Source organism: Trematomus bernacchii, unplaced genomic scaffold (genome assembly GCF_902827165.1).
Source record: "Trematomus bernacchii unplaced genomic scaffold, fTreBer1.1, whole genome shotgun sequence".
Lineage (NCBI taxonomy): Eukaryota > Metazoa > Chordata > Actinopteri > Perciformes > Nototheniidae > Trematomus > Trematomus bernacchii.
In genome coordinates, this window is record NW_022987604.1 from 405357 (window position 1) to 427705 (window position 22349).

Consider the following 22349-nt stretch of genomic DNA (forward strand, 5'->3'; position numbering starts at 1 on the left):
TGACCAGGGGAGTGGGACCAGAGAGCTTTAATACCAGGTGCTCGAATGAGGGAATATCAGGGATGGAGATGGTGGTGGCTTTCACATCCTTCCTAAAAATAGCAGCAATACCACCACCCCGTCCTTGTGGACGCGGTTTATCAAAATAGGTGAATCCTGATGGAGTGACTTGGTTTAATGAGAAATAGTCCAGAGGTTTTTGCCAGGTCTCAGTGAGAAAGAGGAAATCCAGGTTATTGTCCGTTATGAATTCGTTTAGAATGTCGCTTTTATTGTTCATGGAGCGGGTGTTGAGGAGGGCCGCTTTTAGAGGGCGTTGCGCTGTGATTAGATGGCTGGACCGGGGAAGTGGTCGGAGATTGGTCAGATTCACGTGTTGTTTGTTGTTGTTGTGGCATAATGCGGAAGTGCAGCACGACCAGATGGACGGGATGGAGTGTGGAGACGTAGAGTGGGAGAAAAACGTATGGCCTGAGCCTCTGTGTGGAGGCCGTCGTCCGCGGAGTAAACCCGTCTCCTTGAGGATGTCCATACAATCGGGAGGCAGGTGGTTATTCAGAGAGTGGAGGTCTGAAGCGGAGAAAAGCGGTGGCATGATCAGGGGGTGTGGGGCTAGCACAGAGCTAGCTGTTGCCGGAAACCAGGGGCCGGATGACTGTGGCAGAAGGAGTGGTGTGAGCCCGGGTGAAAGCCACAGGATAATCCACAGCATCACAGGAGGACGATGTCTGCGGTTTGCGGAGGAGAGGTGGGAAGGAGTGACTGACGTCCGTGCGGAGAATGGATGCCGGGCGACGAGCCCGCTAGCTTGCTAGCTAGCCTGATAGCCACTGGCCGATGACCGCCTGGGAGGGAAAACGTCAGCGGGGGAAGCCCGAGTAGGGGACGAGAGCAGGTAGGCTGACCACACCGGGATGGAGAGACTCCAGTGAGACAAGCCGTGGAGCTCAGGTAGAGACGAGAGTATTCTGTTTATCGTTGTAGCCACCGGATGGCTAAGGGTCTGCTAGCTAGCGAGCTAGGAACCGATGAGCCAGCAGGTTGGTGACAGCAGCGTCAAGCAACAAAAGTAGCGATTCGGTATATAGATGAATACAAAAAGATACTGATGTTAATTAACATTTAACTGTTGTTTTAGCCAGACAAAAAATGTTTTCAAATCTGGACTGGAAACAATAAAACAAATAGGACTTAGGTGGTGGAGCGGCGGACAAGCAACGCCAGCGTCCATCCAATCTAAATCAGAAAGTAATTGTGTGAGAATATTAGGGATGTTGTTTCAACTGTTCAGGTGTTTAACAGATGTTGCTTCAACAGTTCTGGTGGTTAACAGTCTTATTGTCTTTGTTAAACTAGTTAACTTTTGAACAGTAGTGGATGGTATAAGGTGCTAAACATTATATAAGTGTATTTGTTAACACTGCAGATGTCTTTACCATCCTCTGTCTCGCTGTGTGGCAGGTGGAGCTGGCAGACGGCAGCTTCATCAGAACTCTTCACATCGAACAGCGGCCCTGCTGCCTGCTTGCCAGCTGATTGGAGGAGGCTCTCATCCCAAGTGGCCGCCCTGTACAAAAGCTCCGCCTCCTGAGCCATGACGAACACCAGGCCAGTCGAAGCACACTGGAACATACCTGGACCAGGACACCTGAACCTGTAGACACACAAGAGACAAGTTACTACAACAAGCCTTCACTGGCCTGTGTTCTGACTGACAGGTGTTCATCCAGCTGGAGTCTGACCTGGAGGAGGGTTTGTTGAAAGATCTGAAACACCTGATGATTACAGGAGCATCACTGAAGATGTGTCCACATGCATCAGAATGTGTGTAAACACATTTTCATTAAATTAACAAAATGTCTAGTCCAGCGAGGATCTAGACTGGTACAAGAAAACAATCCTACACACAGAGGCATTATTTTATTTATGTCTGTTGGAAAGAGATTGGATGCAATACCTCAAGCTGAAAGACTTGAAATGAAACAAAATTAAATTAATATATATTTTTAATGTGTTTAAAATAAAATGTGGTCATGTTATAGGATTACCTGTATGAAGACTCAGTTGTGTGTTCAGGTGAGAAGGATTCAGGAGCCTGGAACAAACAAAGTTATTTATTTGATTAGAAATCAAGTTAAGTTCTTGCTTCAACTCTCAACTGCTCCTCTCTCACCTTTCTGTCTGTCTTCACTTCCTGTTCCACATTGGAGTCACCTGATGGAGAGAAGAGGTGACAGAGAAAAATAAGAATAAAACAATAATAATTCTTGTACTATAAATACCTTTTAAGATCAGATGTATTGTAAAATATCTTGATGAATGGAGGATATGGTTCAGTACTCACAGTTCTTCTGTATCTTGGCTGTGATTGTCTCGTCATTGATCCTGCAGGGATGAACACAATCCAACAGTTTTAGATCAAGTTAAAATAATAGTTTGTTCTTTGAGTTAGTCAGCTTCAGAGTCCAGACTGATCCAATGCTTTACATCACATCATATCTTCTCTGCAAACACTACGACTGACTGCTGTTACGTGCCGTAGTGTTTGTGTGTGTGTGTGTGTGTGTGTGTCTTTCTCTCTCTCCCTCTGATTCCCCAGGTGCAGCCTCTCCCCAAGTGCTCCTAATTCCCAATCAGGGCCTCCATATAGGACCGGAGGAAGACTGCAGTGATTCCCCATTTTCCTCCTCTGGCTGCATGCGTACAACCTGTGTTCTGTAGATCAATAAGAGATGTGCTCCTGGATATGGGACACTAGTTTAATGTGCAAGTTAGCTGGTGAGCAGCCTGTGTTCTTTTTTTGACTATTAAAAGGCCTGTTCGTGACTCCAGAGAACGGTTTCCTCTCTTTTTTCTCGTGCCTGGTCAACGTTGTGTTTTGTTACTTCCCTTGGTACCCCTAGATTTGGAGGGAACGTAACACTGCCCACAGCTCTCAGCTGCATTAGAGAATTAACTAGGCATTAGTCCAGGAACATAGAAAAACAAACAGACTACCTTTTTAACTGTAACATCCCATTCGTCTGTTAATGAGTTGCACCTGAATGAAATGTGGCGTTGCATTGTCAGCTTGTATTATATTGCTTGATAATAATGAAAGAAAAGAAACATTAGATAAACAAAAGGAGAAACTGCAGACAAATGGTAACGTCCATGATTTGTTGTGCTAAGCTAGGCTACGCCTGGAAGGTGGAACTGGAGAGATTCCCCAGTGAGAGGAACAAATCCACCTCCCTGTGTTTAATACAATACTGCTGAACCAGCAGAGAGTCGACCCCTTACTGACCCGAGAGTCTCCAGTCTGCAGTCTGGACTCTCCAGAAGATCTCTCAGCAGCTCCACTCCTGAATCCTGCAGATCGTTGTTACTCAGGTCCAGATGTCTCAGATAGGAGGGGTTGGACTTCAGAGCTGAGGCCAGAGCAGAACAGCTGATCTCTGACAACCTACAGCTCCTCAGTCTGAATAAAGAACACATGATCACATGGTCAGTTTAAACTATTCAGTCAGTATAAGCATCTTTTAGCTTCATAAAAATGTTGGAAGAAGCAAATACTGAATATATGTTTTTGTGTTTGATTGGAAATACTTATTAATTGTACTAATTTGTCTTTTATATAATGTAGTAAAATGAAGCTTGATGGAGGTTCAGTGTGAATTATGCAGAGTATAATTCTTATTGTAATATTTACATTTAAAGCTTAATATTGCTCTGCCACTGTCAGGGAAAGAAACCACTGAAGAAGAAAATAGACTTCAGTATTAAGATACTCAGTGAGGATCAGGATAATATCAGCCTGATGTCTGCAGCTCAGAGTCAACACAACTCTCACATATTAATCTCAGCACAGAAGTAAAATATGGAGAACTGACATGAGACTCTCCAGTTTGCAGTCTGGACCCTCCAGAAGATCTCTCAGCAGCTCCACTCCTGAATCCTGCAGATTGTTGAAACTCAGGTCCAGATATCTCAGATGGGATGGGTTGGACTTCAGAGCTGAGATCAGAGTAGAACAGCTGATCTCTGACAAACTGCAGCTCCACAGACTGAATAAAGAAAACATGATGTGAGTTTAGAAAAACAAACTTTAGAACTAAAAGCATACGTCACCAATAATGTCTAAAATATGTGGAACATGTTGAAGTCAGTATGAAGTCTCCATCAGACGGAAAAAAATAGGCTGAGCCAGTCTAAACTCCAGTGACCACGTCATTAGTCTGCTGCTCTAATTATGTCAATTGGAGTTATGACATCATCGTGTTCCATGACACAGGTGTTTATATTTGAGCTAACGACGTGTCCAGAGATCAAAGGTCGGTCGGAGAATGATGCTGGAGCACAAGAAGAAAACAAGTTAGACGGTAAAACATCCAGGTATGAGTAAATGGCTATAATGCTAAGTAGCCTTGAAGTTATACCACTATGGTTTTACAACAATCTGGCGCAGAAAGGTTGTGGAGCCTCCGTTGATATGCCGTTGTAAATGGCTTGATGGGAAGCAGGTGTGTAGTCGGGGAGGGTGCACAGCTGATTGCAGCAGGTGAGTGGAGGTTGAGCCAGGAGCCAGGAGTGACAGCCACCACGCTCACACAAACACAGACAGGGGAAAAGAAAACAAACACAAAGGAGACGGCTGGGGAAGTACAGCCACCACAGAAGTTGCATGAAGATTGTTGAAGTCTGAAGAGTTCTCCATTGACTTCCATGTTAAAAATGGGATGTATTATGGGATGTATCTCTGGAATTATGAAAGTTATGAATGATAAAAGTAATAGCCATTGATTCCCGACCGAGCTGAACGTTTTGATGTTTGAACGGAGTTTCTGCGATGTTCAATGTGGGAGAAGAAGCAGCGCAAAATAACCCGGCGGAATAATAGAGAATTTCGTGCGTAGCATAACAGATAGTTGGAATGCTGTGTCAGCATTCTCACTAAATTATGCAGAGTTTGATTTTTCCTTAACATTGCTCTGCCAGAGTCAGGGAAAGAAACCACAGAAGAAGAAAACATACTTTAGCATTAAGATACTCAGTGAGGATCAGGATAATATCAGCCTGATGTCTGCAGCTCAGAGTCAACACAACTCTCACATATTCATCTCAGCACAGAAGTAAAAAATGGAGAACTGACGTGAGATCCTCCAGTCTGCAGTCTGGACTCTCCAGAAGATCACTCAGCAGCTTCACTGAATCTTGCAGATCGTTGTCACTCAGGTACAGCTCTCTCAGGTGGGATGGGTTGGACTTCAGAGCTGAGATCAGAGCAGCACAGCTGATCTCTGACAAACTGCAGCCAATCAGTCTGAATAAAGAAAACATGATGTAAGTTTAGAAAAGTTTCAGCTTAAAATATTCAAGGTTCAATAATCTGTTTATAGCTGGAGAAGTAGAGAATTTAGGAGTTTATAAAGTGGAAAGTGGATTTTTTTGTTATATTTTAATTTAAAGCTCAACATTAGTCTGCCACAGTTAACACATTTTCTGTAGAATCCCATATGTCTGGTAACAAGTTGCACTGACTAAGGTGCTTGCCCCACGGGAACGCATACGGCAAAACGCATAGGATTAACGCAATCGCAAAAAAGCTTCCGTCCACACCAAGCGGCAAACTCTGGGGAAGAGCCGGGACGCCAATGCGGAAGTGCCACAAACTGCAGTTCATATATTGGCCGATAGGCGCTGACTGCAGAAAGGAGCAATTTCCATAGAGCCCAATGTTAAAATGCCCAATTTCACAGCCTAAAAAAACATGTTTCTACCTATGGATCCAATAAATATTATTATGAATATAGTTAGATTCCACCTTCATGATTATGGATCTGTGAGTGAATTGTTTTCTAACACGACCCTTTTATTTATATTAGGTCTTAAAGTTTTTGCATAAATTAGGGCGTGGTCACTTTGATGGACAGGTACGTGCCTCACTGTCAGCTAACAGCAATTTGTCCACTCTGCTAGGCTACAACGTTAGTTAGTTGTAGTTGCTGTACTTGACCCTTTAGCCGTGTTCGTGGTGATTGTGCCTTTTAGGGAATATTGTTACAAATACCAGACAATTGAAATGTAGTGCTGTGCGCTTGAATGTACTAACAGACCTTCCAAGAAGTCTACTCTCAGCTTTTTTCGGTGAGTAAAATGATAATATTATACATGTTAATCCCGTTAGCAGGTGTTTGTGTGCTTGTTAGTTTAGCTTGTTATGTAGCTTATTATGTAGCTTATTAGCCAGCTAAGGACGTAACCCTTTATACATGTGTATATATATATATATACAGTTTAGTTTATGATTCAGCCTTTTATAGTATATGGCTGTGACGCCCATAATGCTAAACGGGAGCAAATGTTAAAAGGGGACCCAATTATCCCAGTGGTGGCCGCCGGAGTCCACGCCGGCCGAAGCTAACGGAGCCGCAGGGGGCTAGCTCGCTAGCGCGTCCCGGCGGCTCCGTTAGCTTCGGCCGGCGGCGGAGTCCGGCATTATAACTGGAGATCAAGGAATGCAGCGAAACGCAGACTTGGTTCGCCTGCAGCCCGCTGTAGTATTAGCTAAATAAATTATGTTGAACAAGGCTTATTAAGCTGAACATCGCCACAATTGTTCTGCTATGTATCGGTACTTATTTTATTTGATTAACGTGTGAAGGACACGCATTAAAAATAACAACAAATAGCTCATTATCTTGCAGATTGTTTCGTTTGATTATGAATGTAACGTTTATATAGTGGAACTACACTGTTTTATCAAAACCAAAGTGCCACGCAGTAACTTGGTATGCATGTATTTCAGCAGGAAATGTGCATTACCAAATTGGTATCAAATAAACAGTAACACAACAGCATTGGTAACACAACTTCCAAAGTTACAGTAAAATAAAAAGAACCCTGACTCGGACAATACACAATCCAACATGTTCAACAGAAGAGAATAAGTTATATTGTTTGTACACATGGTTCTTTACATATATATCTGTTTGTTTAAAGTTTCCAGGTGATGCAGACAGGATGGACCAGAGAGTGAGAGACAGAACTGGACTCCTCACAGCAGTGAACTTCAGCACAGGTACAAATACTCTTTTTTCATACTGTACAAAGAATCAAGAAAGATATTGGTTTAAATAAATGAAGTATTGACTTTAATACACTGATATACATTCCATTAAACAATACTAAATACTAGATCACCTACACATCAGTGAAGTTGAGGGTTTTTTCCATGCAAAGGGTTACATTTAGATGTTAACAAGCAATATGACTGTCAGCTTTCTAATTTAAGGTATTGAAGGCAAAGCTATTAGTGACAACTGCTATTTATCTCTCAATATTGTCTGTAAAAAACGTGGTAAAAGTTATGATTTCAGTGAGAGAACAGAGCAAGCTTCTACAGTTGCACTAAGTTTTGATAACAGTTAAATATTATTTTGATAATAAAATATATTTCAATGTTGATGAATGTCATACTGTTCATTCATAATCTGATTGTCTTTGTAGCTCACTGTTGAAATAAAATAAAACATTACAATTACAAAATAATTATATCTACAGCCCCTAAACACAAGCACACCTCTTTCATAAATAACACACTTGTTCTGCAATAATATGTTTTATGTTTCCTGTAATTTTTGTTAGGAAAGGACATGCCTGAAAGACACGACTCAACATTTTCTCCTTCTCTGAGGGTCAAGAAGAACATCCAAGAGGAAAATTAAAAGCTGATGTCATGAGATGTTAAGACCAGTACAGGACATTCACTAAGAAACTACTTTTATTGTGAAGTCAGCTGATCGAATGCACCTATTTCCACATCTACACTCCATCAGCTGATTAATTCTATTTGCCTCACTTTATGAGCTTCACAACATGTGCCTTGTACCGCAGAGTTTGCAACGCAAATAAATGGGGCCAATCTTCAGTCGGATGTGAATGTGTAATCTAACATTTTCAGTAAGAATAATGGACAAAAGGAGTGCAAATACAAATTCAATTTATTGAAATGTGAACCAAAAGTTAATCAAACATGTTTTAAATAAAAAGCACATATGGACAGAAGGTGTAAACCTATTAAATGTATAAGTAAACACATTTAGTCAAATAAAGTGACAGACTAGGCCTGATCAGGTGGTATCAGCTATGAATGGGCTCCTCCATCAGGCCTGGTCCTCCTCACAGAGGAAAGACCCTCAGTCCTCTCCAAACCATCAGACAGGACGTCCATCATACGGAGGTTTCTCCCTGAAGTCTCTGCAGCTCTCTGGACACCACGCTGTCTCAATCCGTCCACACTGAATATGAGAGGGGAAAATGAAAATAATAAATGCTTTAGACAATAAGAAATATAAAGTTGACTGTTGAGTTGCTCAGTTTTTTTAGATTGTCAATACTATTACTGTATAACTAATATCTCAGGTTAAGAGGCACCTTCAAATAAAGATTGGTCTTTAAATACATTTTGTCTTTTGAATTGTTTGTCTAAAGTCAAGGATCTAGAACTGGTACTTATAGTTGTAATGATACAGTCTGGTTATAATGCTGTTTGGAGGAGGCCTCACAGGTAAGAGCACTAACTAGCTATCATCACATGCACCTTAGCTTAACTTAAATGTATTAAACGTATAATTAAGTGATAGCAAAATATAAATAACTAATGTCATGCAAACATATTAATATTTGCTTGATTCCAGTGTTGCATTTAGCACATTGCATACAAATGTTAAGGGATTTTAAGATTCTGAAGTATTATGCTAAAAACTCAATAACTTAGATTATTATTTATAGTTTTGCTGAATAGTTTCATGTCCGCTTACCTTAGAAACGTAAAATGTGACGGCAGTGTGCTGATGGGGAAGCATGTTAGCTTAGCTTCTTAGCTTGAGCTAGCTCTGTTACTTCCCAGCTGGAGGCAGAAGGTCCCGCCTCGGCTCCGCCTCTTTGCCCTTATTTGGAGCAGGCTGGAGCAGGCGGGAGTTAGACTCAGACGTCACTGTCGAGCCGTTAGTGGCCGACTCCGCCTACTAAGGGCTTCTCGGCAACTCTGCAGAATCCTATGGGTGACGTCACGGACCCTACGTCCATTTATATATACAGTCTATGGTCCACACGCAATATACACCGGATAGTGTCTGTTCACACGAGACAGCTCCGTTTAGCTGTAACTTCCTCCACAAAAGCAGCGAAGAAGCATGGTTGCCCTTCTGCTTATTCACCGTGGTGGGGGCCGAGGGAACCGGGCAGAGTTTTTCGCCGGTAAACGTGTGTAAAAGTTTAAATCTTCCGGACAAAATTATAAAAGTGCCGGTCAAAGGTCTTCTTTGTTATTTATTAAGCTTTAAAACAAATGAATAACGACTATATATAATAATAAAATACAGAGCCTGTCCTCTCTTTTTCCTCTCTTCTGACAGCGTCAGTGTCAGTCTCATGCAGCAGCTGATCCAGTAATGAGTGACCCGGCCGACAGTAAAAAATAAACATATTTATAACTAGTTTAGGTAGTTTGAGAGATAGGCTAATTAAAATAGCTAAGGGTGATGATCTGACTTGAAGTCTGTGTTTTGTTGTTCCTGCTGCATCACAGCGGGAGGAGCTGCGTGTCTCCGTCCTGTCAGATTAGACTTCACTCGCGTTTATGTCCATATCGAGATAAAGATAAATAATCTGAATTCAGTGTGCAGTTTACTTTTGCAGGGGTGAGCAGCAGAGGTGGGGGAGGCAGGGCTATTGCGTCATCATTATCACAAAATGATCGTATAGAGGCGATCACACACGTATGACCCCCCAGAGCGCTCCGTTCCCAGATCTATCCACCTTTGGACCCGTTATCGTTTGCGGGGTCCGTTTCTATCGTTTAGTTACGGCCTCGTGTGGCAAAAAGGGCTATACGCAAGAGAAATATGCGGATACAACCCATTTTCGTCCTCGTGGGGCACCAGCCTAACATGTGGCTTTGCATTGTCAGCTTGCATTATATTGTTCTTGGGAGAATGAAAGTAAAGAAACATAAGATGAACAAAAGGAGAAACTGCAGACAAATGGTAACATCCATGATTTGTTGTGCTAAGCTAGGCTACGCCTGGAAGGTGGAACTGGAGAGATTCCCCAGTGAGAGGAACAAATCCACCTCCCTGTGTTTAATACAATACTGCTGAACCAGCAGAGAGTCGACCCCTTACTGACCCGAGATCCTCCAGTCTGCAGTCTGGACTCTCCAGAAGATCTCTCAGCAGCTCCACTCCTGAATCCTGCAGCTTGTTGAGACTCAGGTTCAGAAGTCTCAGATGTGAAGGGTTGGACTTCAGAGCTGAGATGAGAGCAGAACAGCTGATCTCTGACAACCTGCAGCGCTCCAGACTGAATAAAGAAAACATGATGTAACTTTAGAAAGCAATAGCCGCTTTCACACCAAGTACTTTGCCGTACTTAGTGCCCCGGCACTTAGTGCTCCGGCACTTTCATTAGAGCGAAGTGGAAAATGATAGTGTCTTCATGTCTTAAAGCTGCTGAGTCATATACTGCACCTCAAACAACAAATACATCCAGAGTTACAGGGTCTTTACTTCCTCTACAGAAAAAATGACAGTAAAAGAAACTCAGAAATCTCAGTTTCAGTGTAAACCTGCTGCAAACCCACCGGACATCCATCCCATAATTATTCAGAGTCAAAACAAAGCTGTCTCTGCCGTCTGATGCTCTATTTGACACCATTTTCATATTTTTGGAGGAATTATACAGTTTTTGACAAACAGAAATATGGTTTTCTGGCATCACTTTAACAATTTATGAGGAAAATCAACATTTTGGTATGCGGGCGCACGCTGACAGAAAAAGGGTGCAGCGCCCCTGTTACCCGGTTTAGACTAAACCCTGGTAAGGTTTAATAATCGGTTCAGAGCTCAAAATGGTTTTAATGTCAGCAATGATGTGGAAAACCCCTCTCCCACTCTGGCCTCCCTCTACCTGCTCCCTCCTCCAGCTCACCTGTGGCAAATCCTTTCCCCCATGAACAAAGAAGCTGGCTGGCCTCATGCAACTCCTGAGAACCAATTGTTTGTCTGAGTAAATAATCAGTACGTGTTCCTTTCCTTTGTATTGTATGTTCATAGCAGCTCGAGTAGTTTACCTCCCTATTTTCTGTACCGTTTAGATTTGGTTACTTTATTTCTACATTACATATAATAATGTAAAAAAATAACTGCTTTGCTGGAATATAATTTGAAGTATGAATGTTAAGTTTGAACTAACTAAGATGTGTTGTACTTTCCTACCAGATCAACCAGACAACAATTAAGACAAACAAGAATCAACAAATTACAATACAAACAATGATCTGGAACTCCTGCCTCCATGTGCTCATCTTTAAATCCACTGCGTTGACTGTTTAGTCCTTGAACCAACCACCCTCACCACTAGGGCTGCACGATATTGGAAAAAACTGATATTGCGATATTTCAAAACAATTGATGAGCTCAAATTCTCTGCAGCAGTTTTTCTCAGCAACATCTTTGACCTCATTCATCTCATTCAGCTCATCAGTACTGAGAACATCTTCACTTACTCATGGAGCACAGTGAGAGTGAAGGCTGAAAGGATATCTCAGATGAGAGCGGTTGGACTTCAGAGTCACACATTTACATTCTCTGCTTTTTGTTATTCTTTAAAATATTCAGCCATTTAGAAAGAAATATAAAATAATTTAAATGTCTTTGAACTCTTAGTACTAAACTCTGGAATTAGAAATAATATAAATGATAAATAAATAAAAATCCACATGAACTACAGCCAGTGATCTGACCTGAGAGTCTCCAGTTTACAGTTTGGACTCTTTAGTCCAGAACTCAGCATCTCCACTCCTGAATCCTGCAGCTTGTTGGCACTCAGGTCCAGCTTTCTCAGGTGGGAGGGGTCGCACTTCAGAGCAGAGGCCACGACTTCACAGTCAGAGTCTGAGATTCCACAGTTAGGAAATCTGCAATGACACATATATTACAGCATATGTTATTATAAACCAAGGGGAAACATTACATTTACTTCATGCATTTGTTGAAAAAACATTTTGAATATAATGTTTTGAATAACTCTGATGTTAGTACAATTAATATTTTATTGAGTTTGTTGTAAGCATTTTCAGTGTGATCTGATCCCATGTTTGTCCCGTCGGACCTACCTTCTGCTGTCAGTGAACAGAAATTAAACAAATCGACAATATAAGAGATGTCCATCATGAAAAGTTCATATATTTGGATGTGCATGACACTGAATGCATCATGTGTTGGCTTCTCAAAGTATCTAATAATGTATAATGCACACAAACATATTGAACAAACCAATAAGTTTACATTATTTTCAACAAAACACCATGAAAAAGATGTTATCTGTGTATCAGTGTTAAAACACAATCTGACCTCTGTTATTGGTGGGATTATGTAGGTCTTGTTTTAAAAGAGTCAACATAAATCAGATATTACTCTGTGTCTGATTTAACTATTAAGAAACTGCAGTAATGTAATAATAACTTTACTGCATTCACTGATATCTGTGAAATACTGCTGTATGTTGTGATCACATGTTGCTGTGATAAATCATAAGTCCTTAAGAAAAATGAAGAAAAGAAAGAACTGAAATATTTTTAATTATTAGAATAATTAAATGTTGCTGTCACAGTATTTGAAACAGCAAAAAGTTGTATAGTGTTTATTCGAAAACAAAACTTAATATCTACATTAGTTTATAAAGTTAATCACATCTGGACTCACACAGCCTTGCTGCAGTTCCTCAAAGCTGGAATCAGTCTCCGTCGTCCCTCCTCTGATGTTTCGTACTTCTCGTGGTCCAACTCATCTAGAACCTCCTCTGACATCTGCAGCATGTAGGCTAGAGAAGACAAGTAGATCCCTGATCGGTTCTCTGACTTCAGTAAATCTGTGATCTCCTGATGGACTGAGTGGTCCTTCATCTCTGTCAGACAGTGGAAGATGTTGATGCTCCTGTCAAGAGAGATTTCACGATTTCTTGCCTTCTTCAGGTTGTTGATGGCTCTCTGGATGGTTTCTGGACGGTTGTCCGTGTGACCCGGCTGGCCTCTGAGGGCTCTCTGGATGGTTTCTGGACGGTTGTCTGTGCGACCCAGCAGGCCTCTGATGGCTCTCTGGATGAATGTTGGTCTGTTGTCTGTGCGACCCAGCAGGCCTCCTAACAGTCTCTGGTTGGACTCCAGAGAGAGGCCATGGAGAAAGCGGACAAACAGGTCCAGGTGGCCATTTTCACTTCTGAGGGATTTCTCCATGGCTCCCTCCAGGAAGACATCCAGGGATGGATAATCCTGATCACTGTTATACCTGTTGCTATAGTCTCCCTGCAGGAAGTCCTTCAGTACCTCTGTGTTCCTGTTGGTGTAACAGTGCAGCATGTAGACTGCAGCCAGAAACTCCTGAATGCTCAGATGAACAAAGCAGTAGACTGTTTTCTGGAAGATCACTCTCTCTCTTTTGAAGATCTGTGTACAAACTCCTGAGTGCACCAAGGCCTCGGTGGTATCAAGACCACAGCGCTGCAGGTCTTCTTGGTAGAACATGATGTCTCCTTTCTCCAGATGTTCAAACGCCAGCCTCCCCAGCTTCAGAAGAACCTCCCTGTCAGCCTTCGTCAGCTGCTGTGGACTCGTCTCATGTCCCTCACCATACTTCTGCTTCTTCCTCTTTGTCAGGACCAGCAGGAAGTGTGAGTACATGTCAGTGAGGGTCTTGGGCAGCTGTCCTAGCTGGTCTGTAGTCAACATGTGGTCCAGAACTGCAGCAGTGATCCAGCAGAAGACTGGGATCAGACACATGATGTGGAGGCTCCTGGAGCTCTTGATGTGAGAGATGATTCTGCTGGACCGGTCTTCATCACTCGATCTCCTCCTGAAGTACTCCTCCTTCTGGGCGTCAGTGAAGCCTCGTACTTCTGTTACCCTGTCCACACACTCAGGAGGGATCTGATTGGATGCTGCAGGTCTGGAAGTTATCCAGACGAGAGCCGAGGGAAGCAGCTTCCCCCTGATGAGGTTTGTCAGCAGCACGTTGACTGAGGACTGCTGTGAGACATCAGACACAACCTCATTGTTTCTGAAGTCCAGAGAAAGTCTGCTTTCATCCAGGCCGTCAAAGATGAACAGCACTTTACAGACAGCCAGCTGCTCTGCTGTGACCTTCTGTAAGGTCGGATGGAAAACATGGAGCAGCCTGAGAAGACTGTACTGCTCATCTTTGATCAGGTTCATCTCCCTGAAGGAGAGCGGGATCACCAGACTGACATCTTGGTTTTCCAAACCCTCGGCCCAGTCCAGAGTGAACTTCTGCACTGAGAAGGTTTTTCCAACTCCAGCGATACCGTTGGTCAGGACCGCTCTGATGAGAGTCTGTTGGTCAGGTAAGGCTTTAAAGATGTCCTGGCACTTGATTGGAGTTTCATGGAGGGGCTTTTTCTTGGAAGCTGTCTCCAGCTGCCTCACCTCATGTTGGGTATTAACCTCTTCACTCAGGCCTTGTGTGATGTAGAGCTCAGTGAAGATGCTGTTGAGGAGGGTTTCACTTTCATCAGTTCCTTCAGTCACATGTTCACATCTCCTCCCCAGACTGATCCGATGTTCATCTAAAACCTCCTGCAGACCACTATCTGCTGAAGGAGAAGGAAACGTGTGAGTAATACAAATAAAACAAATAAATAAAAGGGTTCAGAATGAATGTGTCTTTGCTGTAACAAATAAACCAGGAAGAATCCTGTTTTCAGACATGAAGACCCCAGCAGACAGATATTTAGACTTACTTTGAACAGTGCTGGTCTCACTGTCTCTCTGCACTCCAGCTCTTGATCTGGATTTGTTCCTCTTCCCTCTGTTGAGATGAACACATCCTTTATAGCGCAGGTATATGTACATAATAAAAACATCTTCCTGTCTGGATTCATAACATAATTCAAAGTTGGACACAGCAAGTTCATCGTATATAGCAACTCCACGTCATCAAAACTAGGGCTGGGCGATACGGCCTTAAAATAATATTGCAATATTTTGAACCTGTATCGCGATACACAATATAAATTTAGATATTTAGAAATCCCGTTCCATACCCAACACACCAGTATGAGGATTGTTACATTAAGACATTAAGGGCTATTCATGATCATTTGCATCTCGTCTTCATCTATTGTACATCGTGGATCACGTAGAAACTTTCAAAACACCAAACACAGTAGCCACACAAATACTCGCTCAGTCTGGTCCACAAAGCCCTGCTCCCCCTCGGGAATAATGCTGAACCAGACGGGCTCGGAGGTAAAGACGGGTGAGGGTGTTTGCGGACGCAAAGGACAGCCATAGACTGTAGAGGACAGCCCGCTAGGGGAAGCAGTGAGGTCTGTTGTGTGTACCATACAGAGTCTATGGTTCATACACATACATTAAAAACACTGAATTAATATGAGGTACTGTAAAGCTCTGGCTGCTGATGTTTTCCTTTACTGATTCAACGTCAGCAGGTCAGCACGTCAGCACGTCAGCATGTCAGTGACGACAGCACGTCAGCACGTCAGCACGTCAGTGACGACAGTAGCAGAATCTCAACACTGACAGGTTTGTGCGTCAGAGCGTCACACAAATATCTCGATCAAGTTGACATTTTCAAGTTGCGGCTATACGCGGGTACAGGGCCGGCTCGTGGCATAGCGGTATACAGTAGGCGAATCCACCCGCAAATAAGGTGGGAAGAAAAAAATGTATCGATTAATATTCGCCAGGGCTGTCCGATTTTCGAATTTGATCATGGTCAGTTTCTGGCATCCCTAATTTTTATATATTTGTTTTTATATTCGGGATTGTGGGAAACGGTATTTCGATCTCTCTGTACACACAAACTGGGTCAAACATCAAGTTGAGTTTGAGTTCACAGGAGAAACAGACTCTCACTTTGTTTCTGAGGGTCCAGGTTGATCCCTGAAGTCCAGAAGTCTGCCTGTAGACTGGTCACTCTTCAGAGACAGACAGCTGGGGACTGGAGACTCTGCTCTCCGTCTGCAGAAACAGAAAATGTTTTACACACATCATTGGATTTTGAAAAGAGCAGCTGAACCTGATTAAAGATTTTTGGACTTGCTCTGAACTTTCTGTTTTTGAGTCATGCTTGCAGGTTTCAGTCTTTACAATTCATTTGTGAGGATCAATAGTTTGACATGTTTGTATTTTATTCACTTAACTTAACACAAAGTCCTACATTCCGAGTGTCAGAATGATTTCACTAAAGTAGTTTATTTTCTGTCGCTGATGAAGCCAAGGAACCAAGGAAGAAGATCTTCTTTACTTTTCTCTACTGCGTTTCTTTACTGTATGCTTCTCCCTGAGTGTTTAGATAGTTTACATCAGTCTCAGTGATCTCAAACTTATTGGACACCATTAAAACCCTTTAACTGCCGGATCAAGAAAAAAGCTATGGAAAAATTATTTGTTTGCATTTTTTTATCAAATGGGCCACAAACAATTTTAATTTTTTTGACTGACCACACAGTTTTGTTTTTATGAGCCTCTACCAACTGGTCAAGCTGGCCTTTTATGGTAAAAGTGCATTTTCAACAATCATCATATACAGTACAGTATTTGTATGCATCAAACTCAAATATGTAGTCACTGCTTTTTCGTCTTTTGTTTTCTTAGTTATGTTCTCTGTATTTTATATGTTTGTGTTATGTGTTATGTGTAACGTTGCTGCCTTCTTGGCCAGGTCAGCATTGAAAATTAGATTTTATCTCAATGTTTTTTATCTGGTTAAATAAAGGTTAAAGAAAAAGAAAGAAAATAAAACACAAACTGAAATACATTTGTTTCTTTTATGGAAAATGAGCAATATATACAACCAGATATATTCATAAAAGATAATAAATTATAATTGTAAAAAAAGAAAAATGGAAAAAAGTAATGTTAAGGGTTTTTCATAATAAAAAAAATACTTGCTCATCTTACTGTATATGCTGAATTGGCCTAATAAGAAACCACTGGCTTAACAGCAAATGTCTACATCCTGTGTTGGCCTAACTTGCTCATCTGTGTGCAACTTTGGGCTGAATGCCATGCATGAAAGGTGCTATATAAATTATTATCACTCTTTCACTCTGAGACTAATAAGGCAGTACTAGATTTAGTAATATTACCGTGAATCTAGCCATTTATTTACCATATTTTATTGGAAAACATCTCTAAAACTCTAAAAGTAATATTGCTAGTTTACCATAAAAAGCCAATTCGACCGATTGGTTGAGCATATTTTCCAAAAAATAATTACACCCTTGTTAAAACTTTTTTTGTGCATCAAGTTATCTAAATGTGTTCAGTAAGTGCTCTGACACTAAAATATGTCAAAATTGATATGGTTACCTTACATAAGTTGACCAAAAATAGTGATTTCTTCAGCAGTGATTTTTAGCATGCCAACTTCCTCAGTTGAAGCTAGCTGAAGGGCTTTCTGTTCAAACCACAGTGACATCTAGAGGTTGTTTTGTGCATAACACGTCAACCAGATGGTAGAGCTGGCTGAATCAGATGGAGTTCAACTTCTTTATTTTTTTTCAACAAGATATCAAGACACAAAATGTGCTCTACCAAATGGTGGCGCTGGCAGTTAAAGGGTTAACAACATCCTGCCCACCAAGTTCTTACTCTTGTTATTTTCCATCTGAAAAAAATCTATTCAAAAAGATGGTTCTGACCCACACCACAAGGGTTTAACTTTCTTCTTCTTTGTTTCTGTACTGCGCTCATGTAGTTACGAAATAACAGTTTACATGATCAGATAACATAAACACTGAATCCTCTTCAGGTCAGTTCACAGGAGAAACAGACTCTCACTTTGTTTCTGAGGGTCCAGGTTGATCCCTGAAGTCCAGAAATGTGCCTTTAGACCCGTCACTCTTCAGAGACAGAGAGCTGGGGACGGAAGATGTGTCCTCCTTCTCATATTTTGAATCACTCATCTTCTCCAGTCTGACAGATACACCAGTAACACTGCACAGACACACACACACACACACACACACACACACACACACACACACACACACACACACACACACACACACACACACACACACACACACACACACACACACACACACACACACACACACACACACACACACACACACACACACACACACACACACACACACACACACACACACACACATCACACACACAACCACACACACACACACACACACACACACACACACACACACACACACACACACACACACACACACACACACACCACACACACACACACACACACACACACACACACACACACACACACACACACAATTTTACATTACAATTGAATAAAAAACATCATAATGACAAACCTTGGTTTCAATACAACACATAAGTCAGACTTCTCACAGGTTGCTCATGTAACTATCATAGGAGGCTGTGGCTCAGTGAGGGAGTGCGCTGAACTTCTGATTACTGCAGTCAGCATGTCGTGGGTTTGCCCACATACTGTCGCTCTGGATAAAAGCAGAGATTGCAAAAGTACACACATCCTTTACTCAAGTAGAAATACAGATACTCGTGTTTAAAAATACACATCATTTTACATTACAATTTAACTTGTTAAGCCCGAGAAGACCCTAATCGGGGGCCTGCGGGGTGTTCTTTCACGACACTTAAAAGGGCTTCTTAATATTTAAAAACCTATTAATGTGTCATACTCACGTAACCGTTAGAAACTCAGCTAACTGAAGATATGAACCATTTTTACCGAAACAAAGCGCAAGTCTAATGCCGAGCCTCTGAATTAGCCCTGAGCGAAAAAATGCTTACGCACTTAGCACAGAACTCGGTAAAAATACCCTTATTACTGATCGTATATGCACATACAAGACATCGATTAGCATCGTGAGATTCCACAGATTCCAGATATATAAGTCTCATCACTGAGCGATTAGAACTCGCAGCGAAACGACAACAAACAACAACACAAATAAATAGCTTTAGGTAGCCAAAACCGCTAAAAACGTCTTACCTGTGTTGTTTTCTGATCAAAAGTCGTGTACAATGTCATTAAAACGATAAAAAAAACACGGCTGAAGGTTAATCCATAGGTTAATCCAATGTGTCTGTGTCACTTAGAAATGATTACTGATAATCCATCATTCCATTTTTATGTTAAAAACTGACTTTTCATATTAGCTGCTAATGATAGCAACCAGAGTGTATGACAGCTTCCTGTTCCGGGGCATTCTGGATACGTATCACTCTATTCACCAATGGGTAATGTTTAGATGGATTTTAGGAACTTCCCCTCGATTCTGTTGGCTCTAACGGTTAAAAAGAGATTTGTTTTCGAAACCTCTCTAAAAAGATCAAATGTCACTTGTTTTGCATCAATCTTGATACAGGGTACTTATTATATGTTATAGTTTGGATTCCTAAAGCTTTTAGTCTACGATCCCATCTTTCAAGGATGGTTTTCACTATAAGTAATGTTGTTGTTTTTTGGACGGACACTATAATTTACATTTTATTAATATGTTCAATCTGAATTTACTTAAAATAAGAAAATCTATATTGATTCTGACTTCTCTACATCCAACTCACAGGTTTATCATTGCTTTGAGAAAAAAGATTATTAATTTACCCCTTTTTAAAAGTGAAAATATAGTCATTTGTTCTGGGAATGTGATTTTCGAGCCTGAGACCTGAAAAACAGGCTCAGGGCTTAACAGGTTAATAAAAAACATCATAATGACACACTTTGGTTTCAATACAACACATAAATCAGACTTCTCACAGGTTGCTCATGTAACTATCATAGGAGGCTGTGGCTCAGTGAGGTAGTGCGCTGAACATCTGATTACTGCAGTCAGCATGTCGTGGGTTTGCCCACATCCTGTCGCTTTGGATAAAAGCAGAGAGGGAAAAAGTACACACATCCTTTACTCAAGTAGAAGTACAGATACTCGTGTTTAAAAATACTCTGGTAAAAGTAGAAGTACTGACTAAACTTCTTTACTAAAGTAAAAGTAAAGAAGTATGTGCTTTGAAATAAGTAAAAAGTACCCATAACTAGCAGCTGATTTAAAGAGTACCTGACCTCCCTTTATATGAATAGAACAATAATGTCATTGTTAGCTAATGAATGTTTCCATGCTGAACAACGGCAACATGACAAAGTTTTTATTGGTCCCTCTTCTTTAGAGAAGACCAGGAAATTATGGATACACGGATCGTGTTCAAATCAATAGGCACGCAATGACTCTAAATAATAATGATCACGCCACCAAACACACATTCAAACTAAAGGAACCAGCCTGTTTGGAAAATGTAAGAAGTAGAAAGTACAGGTATTTGTGTTCAAAATGTAAGAAGTAGAAAGTACAGGTATTTTTGTTCAAAATGTAAGAAGTAAAAGTAAAAAGTCGTCAGAAAAATAAGTAGTGGAGTAAAGTACTGATACCAGAAAAATGTACTTAAAGGTGGGGTAGGTAAGTTTGAGAAACCGGCTCGAGATACACTTTTTCTTATATTCCATGGAATGCTCTTAACATCCCGATAGCAATGAATATCTTAAGTGCTTTTACAAAAAATCCATAAAAAAATGTCATCTGTGGAAGCCGTAGTACTGTAAAAAGCACGACCAATCATTTTAGCCGGGCCGGCTAAAATAACTGGATGGCCTACCTGCCTGTCAGCCTTTCATCTGTGCACAAACTTATCTCGTGCCCTCATTGGTCATGTGCGCGTTCGTGTGTGTTGGAGGGGCTCTGTAAGGAAGTGGCAGATTTTTTCCGGTTGTGTATTTTCAAATTCTAGCGCACTCGAGCTGGTTTCTCCAAAATTACCTACCCCACCTTTAAGGAGATTAACGATGTATTTGTACTCCACTACTTCCCACCTCTGGATAAAAGCGTGTGATAAGGCAGTGGTCCGCGGCCTGGTACCGTCAGGAAAGATATATTCCGGCTGTCTGTGATTCGGTGTTTGTCGTCACTTCACAAGCGGTGTGCGTTGCTGCTCCAAAGTTAAACTACTTTCAACAAAGGACGTTCACAACAGTTGATTTGAGCACGCAAAAACGGTGCCGGAGCATCAGTACTACAGATGGAGCAGCTTATTTCAGACTCCAGCTTACTGCTTCCTGCCTACTACCTGCCAGCTACCTGCCAAAGACCAGTATCTGGGAATGTTAAGCCCTCCCACTATTTTCCAAGAGGGCGTTGCCAGATTTTCAATTTCAGGATTTAACCAGGAGATGGCGCTTCCTTCACAAAAACAGGAAGACAACTTTCATGGACTTTCAGTTTTGTTTAGAAGAGCATTTGAACACATCAATATTTTAGATCAAATAAAGTATATCTAATCTTGTAATTCAATAATATATAGTCTTTATATATTAAATAACTATGACCAAACTAAGACTTAGTTTTTCAAAAGAGAAAATGCAGATATTATATAAAAAACTAAAGTTAAAATCTTGTTTTTAATGCCCCAAGAGCAATAAAAACACTTGGTAAAAAAATTCAAGCTGTAAAAATACTTATATATATTTAATACTAATAACATAATGATTAATTTCAGATGATAATACTTTTCAGTGTCTGTCTCATGCAGCAGCTGACCCGGCCGACAGTAAAAATAAACATTTATAACTAGTTTAGGTTGTTTGAGAGGTAATTAAAATAGCTAAGGGTGATGATCTGACTTGAAGTGTGTGTTTTTGCTCCTAATTAAATGTGTACAAGATGTGAAGTCAACAGGTATTCACTCAGAGGGGGGTACTGTAGCTACTATTTATTTTCAAATGCATACAGTATAGGCTCAGTCAAGAATTTGAATGGGATGGGGAGACGTGTGTGATTAAAAATGAGAGTCCAAACTATGGCCAAACTAAGACTTAGTTTTTCAAAAGAGAAAAGGCAGATATTATATAAAAAACTAAAGTTAAAATCTTGTTTTTAATGCCCCAAGAGCAATAAAAACACTTGGTAAAAAAATCCTGAGTGAGGCTTTCATAAATTGCATTTTGCTGACGCTTTTATCCAAAGCGACTTACTATTTAATAAATGATAAATGATTATTCATAACAAATATGAGTGATGTGTGATTATTATTCATGCTATATACTGATATAGGGCTAAGTAAGCAATCAATCCTGCAAATGTAGTTGTTCAATATATTTATTCAGACAATGTGAGTAGAAATACAGAAATTCTGCTCCCACCTAAGGCCAACGTTGCAATATTACAACATTTCCCTAAAAACGTACCAAAACGTAAACATTTTTCTCTTTCATTTCTGCTCCAGAGGCCAGGGGTTAAATTGGGATTTGATA

At 41.0% G+C, this 22349-nt stretch overlaps 1 protein-coding gene across 1 annotated transcript in view; it reads right to left on the reverse strand.

Annotated features, from left to right (window-relative positions):
* LOC117482643 (protein NLRC3-like) overlaps positions 1-22349 on the reverse strand; it is a 43007-nt gene that overhangs the window by 14688 nt on the left and 5970 nt on the right. Inside the window, exons 2-13 of the mRNA XM_034130817.1 lie at positions 17864-18019; positions 15935-16039; positions 14797-14864; positions 13171-14649; positions 12747-13071; positions 11786-11959; positions 5132-5302; positions 3873-4046; positions 3295-3460; positions 2174-2272; positions 2049-2095; positions 1437-1654 (exon numbers count right to left, since the gene is read on the reverse strand). Of these exons, the coding sequence (XP_033986708.1) occupies positions 1437-1654; positions 2049-2095; positions 2174-2272; positions 3295-3460; positions 3873-4046; positions 5132-5302; positions 11786-11959; positions 12747-13071; positions 13171-14649; positions 14797-14864; positions 15935-16039; positions 17864-18019 (3182 nt within the window). The remainder of the gene's footprint in view (positions 1-1436; positions 1655-2048; positions 2096-2173; positions 2273-3294; positions 3461-3872; positions 4047-5131; positions 5303-11785; positions 11960-12746; positions 13072-13170; positions 14650-14796; positions 14865-15934; positions 16040-17863; positions 18020-22349) is intronic.